A 9,071-nucleotide genomic window follows, 5' to 3' on the forward strand; every position below is an offset into this window, starting at 1 on the left:
TTAGCGTAGGCATCCTCACTGTATTAAATTGAAAATGCTAATAAAATATTAAAAAATACAAATTTTAATACCTTAATGATCAAAAATATATAATTTTTAATATATTAAAATTTATATTTTAGTGAAATCTTCGAATATTCTCATTAGGCAGTTCACTATTAAAATATGTGTGTTTAATAGAATTATTTTAATTAACTATTAAATCATATGATATTCATATAAAAAAATTAAGGAGCCCACATCTGAGAATAATAAATTTTTGTGTGTGTATGTATATTTCAACAAGAAATCTCTTATTTTAGAGATAAGTTATAAAAAAATCCCAATACAATATATTTTATATATTAGATTTTGTTTTTTCTGTTTTTATCTTGTCTCTTACCTCTTATTATATTAAAGTAAAAAATCCAATTAAATATAATATATATATATATATATATATATATTGTGTCTCTTACCTGTTGTTATCAGATTCAAAATTAAAATTATGAAAATCAATTTAACGAACGTGTAAATTAGTTCCGACTTTAATCCGGACATTAAATCCGTGCCGTTATGGTAAATGGTTTGTGAGAATATATTTTTTAATAAAAAATTATTAAGAAAATATAATTGTGGTGCAGACACGTGCAGATAGAGGCAAATCCGAAGACTTGGATGTTGACTATTTAAAGTCTATGTCTTGGAGCTGGAGCTGGGCCTTTAGCAGCCATGCGACAGTGAATAATTGACTGTCGGTGTCTCATTTGTTATTACTAGTTTACTAATACTCTTTGGCTGATCTAAAAATTGAAGATAAGTAAAAGCACTCTTCAGCTTCTTCTCATGGTCAAGCAGCTCTGCAATCAATCCCTTTTGTTTCCATTAGGTGCAATCGCTCCAAGCTCTTTATAATTTTACTTTCTATCATTGTTATCATTTACTGTAATATTCGTTTCTCATCATTTTATTTGCTTGAAAATGCATCTGTCGTGATAGCTCTTACTACTTTGCTTGTATGCTGAAAAAAATTATTATTACTATTATTTGTTAAAAAAAAGAAAAGAAAAGAAAAGGCAATGGCAGCAGAACTGGGTTATGCTGTTGTTTCCGGGGTTGCATCAAAAGTTGCAGAGATATTGTTCGATCCCATTCGACGAGAAATATCATACGTGTTCAAGTGCCAGAGCAACTTGCAGGAGCTGAGGAGTCAGGTGGCGGAGCTGAAAAATAAAAGAGAAAGGGAGCAACAGCGCGTTGGGTATGCAGACAGACAAGGGGACGTGATTCACAAAGATGTTGAGCAGTGGCTGATTAAGGTGAACGAGTTCATTGAACGAGTGGAGAAGGCTATTGACGAGGTTGAAGAAGACAAAACTAATAACAATTATGAGAAGCGCCGAACTTTCAGAGAGTTGTGTCCCAACAATTTGATGGCTCGTTACAAGCTCAGCAAAGTGGCAGTGAAGGCAACAGAAGAGGGTGGAATTCTCTTGAGAAAGTGGATCTCCAGTGATATAGTTTCCTACCGTCCAGCTACGGAGAGCACAAAACTCGTGCTCAACAGAGACTACGAGGAGTTTGAATCAAGGATGTCAATTTTCCAGGAGATTATGGTGGCGCTGAAGGATGGCAGTAACAACTTAATTGGGCTCTATGGAATGGGTGGAGTTGGCAAAACCACTCTTGTCAAGGAGGTTGCGAGGCGAGCCATAGTTGAAAAGTTATTTGATACGGTGGTTGTGGCTGAGGTAAAACAGAACCCAGACTTGAGAACAATTCAGGAAGAAATTGCTTATTGTTTAGACATGGAATTTGGCCAGCATGAGAGTGCATTTGTGAGAGCTCATCGATTATGGCAAAGATTGAATAGAGACAAGCGGGTTCTTGTAATATTAGATGATATTTGGACAACACCTGACTTGCATGCCATTGGAATTCCTTTTGGAGATGGTCATGCAAAAGAAGGTGTTGATAATCAAAGACCTTTAACATTGTTGTTGACATCGAGAAATCAGCATGTATTATGCAATCATATGAATACTCGGAAGATTTTCTCGATTGGCCTTCTTTCTAATGAAGAAGCAAGCCATTTATTTGAAAAGATTGTGGGTCATTCAGCCAAAAAATCTGATTTTGAAACCATAGGTGTTGAGATTGTTGCCAAATGTGGAGGTTTGCCGATTGCAATTAAAACGATTGCAAATGCACTGAAGAATAAGAGTCCTCGCATATGGAAGGATGCCGTGAATCAGCTAAGCAATTCTAATCCAAGAAAAATTCAAGGAATGGATGCAGATTTGTCTTCAATAGAATTGAGTTACGAGTTTTTGAAATGTAAGGAAGTGAAGTCACTGTTTCAACTCTGTGGTCTACTAAAAGATGGTAGTCGAATAGCTGTTGATGATTTGTTAAGGTATGTTATGGGTTTGCGTTTGCTCACGAATGCTGACACATTGGAAGCAGCAAGGAATAGGGTGCACACATTGATTGATAATCTCAAATCTGCATCTTTATTGTTTGACGGTGACAGTGAAGATCATGCTAAGATGCACAGAATCATTCATGCTATTGCTGTATCAATTGCCGCAGAGAAGCTTCTGTTTAATATTCAAAATGTTGCCGATTTGAAGGAAGAGCTGGATAAAATAGATGAAGCACCAACTGCTATTTCTATACCTTTTAGAGGTATATATGAGCTTCCTGAAAGGCTGGGATTCCTAAAACTGAAGTTGTTCTTGTTTTTTACAGAAAATCTCTCTCTACAGATTCCAGATCCCTTTTTTGAAGGGATGACAGAACTCCGAGTTTTAGATTTAACTGGATTTCGTTTCCATTCATTACCTTCATCACTTGGTTGCCTAATCAATCTTCGAACATTGAGTTTGGAGAACTGCCTTGTAGTTGACGTAGCAATCATCGGAGATCTAAAGAAATTAGAGATTCTTAGTTTAAAGCATTCTAGTATTGAACAGTTACCTAGAGAAATTGGACAACTAACTTGTTTGAAGTTGTTAGATTTGAGTAACTGTTCAAAACTTAAAGAAATCAGGCCAAATGTTATATCAAACTTGACTCGATTAGAAGAACTGTATATGGGTAATAGCTTCACTCAGTGGAAGGTCGAAGGACAAAGTAACGCTAGCCTTGGTGAGCTAAAGCAATTGTCGAGACTAACCACTTTAGAAGTACATATTCCAGATGCCCAAGTTATGCCACAAGATTTGGTCTTCGTGGAGTTGGAAAGATTTAGGATATGTATTGGAGATGTGTGGAGCTGGTCTGATGGTTATGAAACCTCAAAAACATTGAAACTTCAACTCAATAACAGCACTTACTTGGGGTATGGGATGAAAATGCTGCTTAAGAGAACTGAAGATCTCCATCTTGATGAATTGGCTGGTTTTAAGAATGTTGTTCATGAATTAGACGACGAGGAAGGTTTCGCACGATTGAGGCATCTCCACGTACATAATGGTCCTGAGATCTTACATATTTTGAACTCAGATGGACGGGTGGGTACTTTTCCCCTGCTGGAGTCATTGTTTCTTCATAATTTGATTAACTTGGAGAAGGTATGTGATGGCAAAGTACGACTCAACGAAGATGATAAGTCTTTCAGCAACTTAAGGATCATTAAAGTAGAAGGATGTCACAGAGTGAAGCATCTCTTCCCATTTTCCTTAGTTAAAAATCTATTGCAGCTGCAAAAAGTGAAAGTGACTGATTGCACAAACCTAAAATTGATAGTCGGTAAGGAAAGTGAAAACAGTGCCCACAAAAATGGAAGTATAAGTGGGGTTTACTTCAGAAAATTGCACTTCCTAAAACTTCAACACCTCCCGCAGCTTACGAGTTCAGGATTCGACCTGGAGACACCAACAAACACTCAGGGATCCAACCCTGGAATCATTGCTGAGGGTGATCCCAAGGATTTCACGTCACTTTTCAATGAAAGGGTATGTTCTTCATTTATGTTTCTTGCTGTCCAATCATGCCAAACAAAAAGATATATCAAATACTTCTTATCCATCTTGCTATTCAATTATGAATATATTCCATATCAAATAGTTGTTGAAGGAAAAAAGGAACCGTTTTGTCATGCAGGTTGTTTTTCCAAGCCTGAAGAAGTTGAAACTGTCTTCAATTAATGTTGAAAAGATATGGCTCAATTCGTTTTCAGCAATAGAATCTTGGGGTAAAAATTTAACAAAATTGACTGTGGAGAAATGTGGCCGTCTAAAATTTCTGTTTTCCTCCTCTATGGTTAATGGTCTTGAGCAACTCCAACAACTTGATATAAGTCACTGTAAATCAATGAACGAAGTAATCAACACCAGAGTGGGAAGAGATGACAATATGATTGAAATGGTTTTCCCAAAACTAGTCTCCCTGCAGCTTTCACATCTTCCAAAACTAACAAGATTTGGCATTGGAGATTCAGTCGAATTCCCTTCTTTGTGTCAACTTCAGATTGCTTGCTGCCCTAATTTGAAAAGATTCATTTGCAGTTGCACAGAAGAAATGAGCTCAGAAAAGAACATCCACACAACTCAAACGCAACCACTATTTGATGAAAAGGTTGAAGTTTCCTTTGCTGCCACCGGTTCATATATTTTTATTTTTGACTTGCATATTCTTTCATTGGGTTTCTTCTCTACTTTCTTGCCTCCAGCTTTTTGTTCCTTCGAGTTTAACTTTTTAACTAATATGATGAATATTGAATTCTTCACTTCAGGTAGGACTGCCTAAGTTGGAGGTGTTGAGAATTGACGGGATGGATAACTTGAGAAAAATATGGCACCACCAGCTTGCTTTGGATTCTTTCACAAAATTGAAGGATTTGGATGTAGAATACTGTGATCAACTATTGAGTATTTTTCCGTCTAATATGCTGAGAAGACTCGAGAGACTGGAGCATTTGGCGGTGTCTGAGTGTGGTTCAATAGAAGAGATAGTTGAGATAAGCTCTAATTGCACGGTGGAAACTGCTCCTGGGGTTGCGTTTCGTCAATTAACCTCACTCAAACTGCATTGGCTACCAAGACTCAAAAGTTTCTGCCCAGGAATACATATTTCAGGCTGGCTGGTGTTGAAAAATTTAGACATATTTGAATGTGATAAATTTGAAACTTCCAGCAGTTAACATTGAAAAGATTGGAATTGATCAATTTCCAGCAGTGTCTTCTTGTAGCTGAAACCTAACAGAATTGAAGTCTGCAATCTCTATTTGCGCGACTCCAAGAATTTAAGAGAAGCTACTGCCAGTCAATGGAAGGGGTAATGGACACTAGATTTTGGGGAGAGGAAAAGATGATTGACACGGCTTTTCCCTTACCTAATCTAGCTAGCTGCAGCTCTGAGATCTAACAAGATTTGGCATTCGATTCGGCTGAATTCTCCTCTTTCCCGGGCTTGGGATTTTTATGATGTCCTGAGCTGAAAATGATTCCTCTCCAGTTGTCCATTTGCTGACATGAAAATGAGCCGACAGCCTGAAGAAAAGAGCTTGGAAGCAAAGCCAACGTCTGCATTGACAAGCAACCTCTCTTTGATAGAAGGGTGGATTTTTTTTTTTTTTTTTTTAAATTCTTCCTGCCGGTTTTTTATCTTTAATTATTATCAGCAATAATCATGCCTAACAACTAATCGAAATATTTTTCATGTCGGAGTAAGACTACCCAGTTTTGGAGGAATTAACAATCCGCTCCATTTAGTGGTGTCCTCTAAATGTACACAAGTATGCTCAGCAAGGTGTTGGCAGCGTGACTGCCGGCAAAGCAGAAGTTGGTTGAAGGTTGTTATTATAAGTTGGATTCCAAGTATAAAAAGCTGGTTACAGAGGCAGGTTTTGAAAGAGATTGTGACTGACGTAGGGCACCAAATTAAGAGTTCTTGATTCTTTTGTAATCTGATGATATTTTAAACACCTCTATACCATTTCCCATTGTAATACAATCATCCTGTTGGATGTAGGCATTATTGCTGAACCACATGCATCAGTTTTTTTTGCTTGTGAGTTCTATGCTGAGATTTAGTTTGTTTTAATTCTATAAAGTCTGTGTATTAGGGTGCATTTGGTATTAGTTCTGCAAATGATATTTTTTGAACTTGTAAATTACTGCAGCAATACAGTCATCACGAGAGAACTCGAACGAAGTTTTGAGCAGTCGACGCCTGGTGTCATTCTGAAATGGATTTATGACAGATTGTATACGATCAATATTCTGAATTTAAAAGCGACATGTTATCCAATAAGGAAAAAACCAAGTTTCTGGCCACTTAACCTAGATTCAGTGAAACAATTAAAGAAAAAATAAAGTAAGATATTTTCTTAGAAAAAAAATATATAAAGATAGCTGATACGAGCCTGTGTTAATAGGCAAATTTAACTAGATATACTTCTTTTACGAACAAATTCTAGATATAGCCAATACGGTTTCTAGTCTAGTACAGAAAAGCACATTCAAATCTCAAAATGTGTTCAAATATACATTAATGTTATGAATTTATTAAAATAAATGTGGATGTTCATAACATATATCTCTTAGTTTTCTCACTATCTCTCATTAGTAACTTTTAGCTTCTCTCTAACTCCCACTATCTTATAAGGAATTATAATCCATAATTTTTACATTTATTTCATAGAGTGATTATGTAACTATAAAAGGAGAGCCCATCTCTTTATTTTGTACACACTTGGAATAAATAAAATCACTCTATATTATATTGCTCTCTCATTTTATTCTTTATCTTGTGTTGCTTCTTTATTTTGTGTTGCTGGCTAATAGCTTTTCTAAAACATTATCAACACGAGTCTCATGCCACTAAGAGGTAATATGATAATATCTCTACTTTGATCTTACTGGAGACGGTATGAATGAATTAAACTATCTTCATTTGTCTAAAACATTTACATATGTTACTTACGTATTTCTATAATTTAAGAATAATGGATCTATGAAGTCGTTCCTTACTTCGTTTATTAATGATTACATATAGCTTATTAGAATTGCATTGCAACATTTATCTAATGTTCTATCCATTGGTATTGTTATTATTTGATTATTTTTATTATAATATTCAATTGCTATTATATATTTTCCATTCTTGAAATTCAAAGAATTCATCCTGAAGTGTGAATACTATAATATATAATGAAAGAAAACCAAGAATGCATCCTTAAAGGATTGTACTACACATAATGAAGATTTTCTTTGAAAATATGTTCCTAAAGAACTATTCCGAAATTATGATATTATTCTCCAATATTATTTTCATAAAGGATTCACTATATAAGTGTATATTTTACATGTCCTCGAAGGACTATACAAATATTATAAGTTCGTGTATATATCATGTAAGACTATATACAAATTTTCTTCTACATATCTCCCAAAAGGAATTACAAAGTGAATATATATAAATAACGCATAATTGTTTCTTTGAAAAAATTTTAAGGAAAAAATATGACAATCAAAAGTGTTTGAGTAATAAATAAGGTCATTAAAAAAAAATTGTTTGTTTTCAATTTTAACAACTTCTTGACTTTGTTAGCTCATTGTTCTGTTTTCAACTTTTTAGACTTTTAGTGATAGATTTTTGCATGCTTATTTTATATTAGATAATTTTCAACAATAGTTTGATCCCTATGTTTTTATTGAATTATTGATGATCATTTTTTTATTATTGCCTTGAATTACTAAAGTCTGATTAATATTCACATGTTTAAGACCATGAATAGTCCTAAAATATTTTTGTGGAAGAAATCAATCCCTGAAGGATTGTAAAAGATTATGATTCCTTTTATGATCATCTCCCTGAAGGAGCTAAAAATTCATATATAAGCTTGATGACAATTTCAAAATCTCAATTAATTCTCTCATTTAAAATTATGTGGATAAAAAATCTGAAAGAAAGAAGACATGCTTTTGTACTGCACATATGCTCATGTAGTAGCAAATCAAGAGTGCCAATATAAATTAATGTATGTTTTCTTTTATTAAAAGAAAAAATATGAATTTTTGACTAAAAAGAAAATCATGACTATAGATCTTATTATAAGAAATCAACATGTGAATATTATACCACCAGAAGTGGTTTGAAATTGAATTAATATCGATGATGGGCCAGAAGTTCAAATCTGAAATCTTCACAAATTTAGCTCAATAAATTTGCTATGTAAGCTTAATAATTTTGTGAAAGTTCTCCTATGATTAGGGGGAGTAAAGTGATTTACAGTTGGTGAATAATGAAGATGGATGTTTAGTGGATCGTGTAACAATGCACACAATTCTACGAAATAAAAAAAATTTCCACAATTTAATATTAGCTAAGGCTAATGTTACTATAATATCTGGTTCTGCTAATTTAATTGAAGGCTTCGGAATAGCTAATATCATGTTACCAAATGGTACAAAATTACAAATAAATAATGCTTTATACTCCAGCAGATCTAGCAGAAATCTGCTTAGTTTCAAGGATTTTCGTCAAAATGGATACCACATTGAAACATCTAGTGAAAGTAATTTTGAATTTATTTGCATTACTTCAATTATTTCATGCCAAAATCATGTATTGGAAAAACTATCTTCTCTTTCTTTTGGGTTGTATCATACAAATATAAGAACAATAAAGATAAATTTTATAATGAACTAGAAATTCTTTGATCCAAAGATTTTTAAACTTTGGCATGATCGACTTGGGCATCTTGGATCAATCACGATGCATCATATTATAAAAAATTCACATGGACATCAATTAAAGAACCATAAGATTCTTTTGCCAACTGAAAGTCCATGTGGTGCTTGTTCTCAAGGCAAACTAATAATTCGGCCATCTCCAATGAAAGTAAGTCTTGAATCTCCTAAGTTTTTATAAAGAATCTAAGGGGATATATGTGGCCCTATACATCCAAGTTGTGGATCGTTTTCGTTATTTCTTGGTCTTAATAGATGCATCAACTAGATGGTCACACGTCTCTTTACTTTTTAGTCGTGGTGTTGCGTTTGCTAGATTTCTTACTCAAATCATTATATTAAGAGCACAATTTCCTGATTTTCTTATTAAAAAAGTTAGACTTAATAATGCTG

At 34.1% G+C, this 9,071-nt stretch overlaps 1 protein-coding gene across 4 annotated transcripts; it reads left to right on the forward strand.

Moving 5' to 3' along the window:
- Window positions 1-748: 748 nt before the first annotated feature.
- LOC102625248 (probable disease resistance protein At4g27220) lies at window positions 749-6,173 on the forward strand. Of its 4 annotated transcripts, none has more exons than XR_008054948.1 (4): window positions 750-3,938; window positions 4,087-4,177; window positions 4,491-4,560; window positions 4,718-4,866. XR_008054948.1 is itself a non-coding variant. In XM_025096757.2 (3 exons), the coding sequence occupies exons 1-2, from the start codon at window positions 1,059-1,061 to the stop codon at window positions 4,551-4,553; spliced, it is 2,943 nt and encodes a 980-aa protein (XP_024952525.2). In that variant the 5' UTR covers window positions 749-1,058; the 3' UTR covers window positions 4,554-4,560; window positions 4,718-4,866. The 4 variants fall into 4 exon arrangements, 2 of the variants coding, with proteins under 2 accessions (XP_024952525.2, XP_052297958.1); XR_008054947.1 differs by adding an exon at window positions 5,656-6,173 and having other exon boundaries at window positions 753-3,938; window positions 4,087-4,560; window positions 4,718-5,541; XM_025096757.2 differs by lacking the exon at window positions 4,087-4,177 and having other exon boundaries at window positions 749-3,938.
- Window positions 6,174-9,071: the final 2,898 nt, after the last annotated feature.

Source organism: Citrus sinensis, chromosome 5 (assembly GCF_022201045.2).
Source record: "Citrus sinensis cultivar Valencia sweet orange chromosome 5, DVS_A1.0, whole genome shotgun sequence".
NCBI lineage: Eukaryota > Viridiplantae > Streptophyta > Magnoliopsida > Sapindales > Rutaceae > Citrus > Citrus sinensis.